This window comes from Erythrolamprus reginae, chromosome 7, assembly GCF_031021105.1.
Source record: "Erythrolamprus reginae isolate rEryReg1 chromosome 7, rEryReg1.hap1, whole genome shotgun sequence".
Classification (NCBI taxonomy): domain Eukaryota; kingdom Metazoa; phylum Chordata; class Lepidosauria; order Squamata; family Dipsadidae; genus Erythrolamprus; species Erythrolamprus reginae.
In genome coordinates, this window is record NC_091956.1 from 85,165,425 (window position 1) to 85,168,636 (window position 3,212).

At 36.8% G+C, this 3,212-nt stretch overlaps 1 protein-coding gene across 2 annotated transcripts in view; it reads left to right on the plus strand.

Annotated features, from left to right (window-relative positions):
• LOC139169991 (broad substrate specificity ATP-binding cassette transporter ABCG2-like) overlaps positions 1–2,679 on the plus strand; it is a 28,400-nt gene extending 25,721 nt beyond the window's left edge. The window contains exons 15-16 of one of the 2 annotated variants that reach the window (XM_070756693.1): positions 1,206–1,300; positions 2,472–2,679. In XM_070756693.1, the coding sequence (XP_070612794.1) occupies positions 1,206–1,300; positions 2,472–2,619 (243 nt within the window). In that variant the 3' untranslated portion in view covers positions 2,620–2,679. Of the gene's footprint in view, positions 1–1,136; positions 1,301–2,471 lie in introns of those variants that run through there. The other variant, XM_070756695.1, reaches the window with a different exon arrangement.
• Positions 2,680–3,212: the final 533 nt, after the last annotated feature.

Below are 3,212 nucleotides of genomic sequence, written 5' to 3' on the forward strand. Positions count from 1 at the left end.
TGACATCTAGTGGTTTATTTTGAGAACTTTGCGTGATTTCTACTTTAGAAGAAACAATTCTATCCCACATAAGCAGCTCCTACGTAGTGGCAAAAAAAATAAAATAAAAAATAGGCTGATAACACATTAAAAATGTAAGACACCCTGAAATCTGTCTTAGGAGTAGCCTGCATCTGCATAACCAACCTAAGCTCTTATCACTTTAATCCAATTTGAATACACTGCTCAAAAAAATAAATAAATAAAGGGAACACTTAAACAACACAATATAACTCCAAGTAAATCAAACTTCTGTGAAATCAAACTGTCCACTTAGGAAGCAACATTGACAATCAATTTCACATGCTGTTGTGCACCTTCAACTTTGTACAGAACAAAGTATTCAATGAGAATATTTCATTCATTCAGATCTAGGATGTGTTTTTGAGTGTTCCCTTAATTTTTTTTTTGAGCAGTATAATTATATCAGCCTAGTCACTGTATGAATCTGATGAAGTGAGCTGTAGCTCACAAAAGCTTATGTCTTTTAATACAATTTGGCAATTGAAAAAGATGGCACCAGGTTCTGATTTGTTTTTGCCACCATAATAATATGCAGCTCTCTTCTATATACATGGAGCTATGATTTTGTGATGTGTCTGGAATCCTCAAAGGATCCCTTCCTGCTCTATAATTTTTGAATGGGCAGTGTCTGAGATTACTACTAAATATTCAAATGGATCTACCATTTGCAGTGCTTCTTAGGAGGTTTAGATGGCATGGATTACCATGTTACGAACCATACCACACATTAAAACATCTGGATTTATTTGATGTGGCTTTGGTTAGCTTTGCTGTGTCAAACATACTGGCTTGTAAACCACAATCTATGTGTTATGTAGGTACAGCATATACGAAGTGCTAAACTATGGGTGCTCATCTATTTTCTACATGTGATTTCTACAGTTCATCCAAAAATTGTTGTCAACTAGTAAATTTGAACTGTATACTGCATGGCAGAGCAGAATACAGTAATTCATTTAGAACATCAACACAACAGGGCATCAATATATCCCTATCTATTAAGACTTTAAAATTCTGATGTTGCTTTAATGTTAGCAAAGCACTCTCATTCCTGTCGTTTTGTTGCCTTTTAGGTCCAACTGCACAGGAATCCTTTCAGATAATATAAGCAAGTAATTCCATTATCTGTCTGTTTTTCAAAGGCTTTGCAAATCAACGAATTTACTGGACTCAGGTTTTGCAATGAAACCCCAGAAGGGGTCAACGTAACATGTGTTCCTACTTCTGCATTTACAGTGTAAGCATCTGGCACATGGGGAAAAGTAAAACAAGCAACAGGGCCTAAGTTTCTTTAAATATTACTCATATTAATTATTACTTTGTGTTTTTTTTTAAAGGAGATACGTTCATTACATAAAAATATTCAAGACTTGCTAGTGAGTAAGATATGGAACCGTTGCCAACTTGATGGGGCAAAATGTTTGGAATTAGAAGGGTGGCTTGCAAAGCATATTGAGTGAAGCATCATTCATGAGACGTTAAATGTGTTGCGTTCTTGTGGAAGCTTACATTTTTTTTACAATTGACTCTGAAAGTGCATATGCACCACACTTCTACTGAGGCTTTCAGAAAAGCAAAGAAAGCACACACATGTGAAAACAACCAGGGAAGCATCCTTAGCATGTTTCATTACTATTCACCAAAATTGAAAAGTAAAAATATATTTTTGCCCAAAACTTGCTATTCATCTCTCGTTTTCAGCAAAAATATACCATGGCAAACAATGAATTTGCTTAACAACCATTCTTTTAATGGCTGTAGCATTCACCTTATGACCGCAGTCCAGTGGTACCTCTGCTTACGAACTTAGTTCGTTCCGTGACCAGGTTCTTAAGTAGAAAAGTTTGTAAGAAGAAGCAATTTTCCCCATAGGAATCAATGTAAAAGGAAATAAGGCGTGCGATTGGGGAAACCGCAGGGAGGGTGGAGGCCCTGTTTCCTCCCAGGAGATTCCTAGAGAGGCCCCACGGAGGCTTCTCCCCGCCTTTTCTGGCCCTGTTTTCTCCGAGGAGATTCCTAGAGAGGCCCCATGGAGGCGTCTCCCTGTCTTTTCCGGCCCTGTTTCCTCCCAGGAGAGTCCTAGAGAGGCCCCACGGAGGCTTCTCTCTGCCTTTTCCAGTTACAGTTTCGTAGGCTCAGGTTTGTAAGTAGAAAATGGTTCTTGAGAAGAGGCAAAAAAATCCTGAACACCCGGTTCTTATCAAGAAAAGTTTGTAAGTAGAGGCGTTGTTAGATAGAGGTACCACTGTATTTACTTAATGGCTATCACCGAAAAGGTTCTAAAACCATGGGCTGGCTGTATTATGGCCCTAAGCAAAGGACTGTCTCTATGAATTTACATCGATTAAAGAAGTACATCAAGAATTGCATTGTCCTAATACAACATTTTTTTAAACCCATGTTTTTAGATGCACTGGAGAAGACTATTTGAAAATGCAAGGCATTGGCATAACTGCTTGGGACATGTGGCAGAATCACATTGCGCTTGCATGTATGACTGTAATTTTTCTCACGCTCGCATATCTGAAATTGAAATTTCTGAAGAAGTATACTTAGCAAGAGACTATCCCTAATTTAACACAGCATTGTACTTTTATAATAAACATTTGGTTCTTGTAACACGTGGTGGTGTACAGTTCTTGAAGCACCTTGCTGATTCATATTTTGTAATAATTGTGGAATTGCAATTGTTGTACAGCTGTTGTCTTCAAACCGAGGGCCAGTTTAAGCTTATTGTTTTGTATGGAAAATAAAACAGAACACGAAGCCCATCAAAATTCTATCCTGGGTATCAATACTGCACAAGTTGAGGACTACCAGCATACAATCTTATGTCAGCAATATTTTTATAAATAAATAAAATGACAGAATTAGAAACTGAATTTTCTTATTTTTAATCCGTGTGACCATGGAAGACAAAAATAACATTTAATCTGCCGATCGGGTGAATTTGACCAAGTATTTAATTTATAAACTTTCAACTGACTTCACTGTCTTTTCATGCGTTAAAAGTTCGAAAAGAAAAATCATTAGTTATATCCAAGTTTATTTAAAGTTTCTGTGTAGTTTCCCCAAATGACTATAGAGTCATTCTTATGATTTAGAGTGAAATGCAGTCTCATAACCATAAATATTAAAGCAAATAAAAA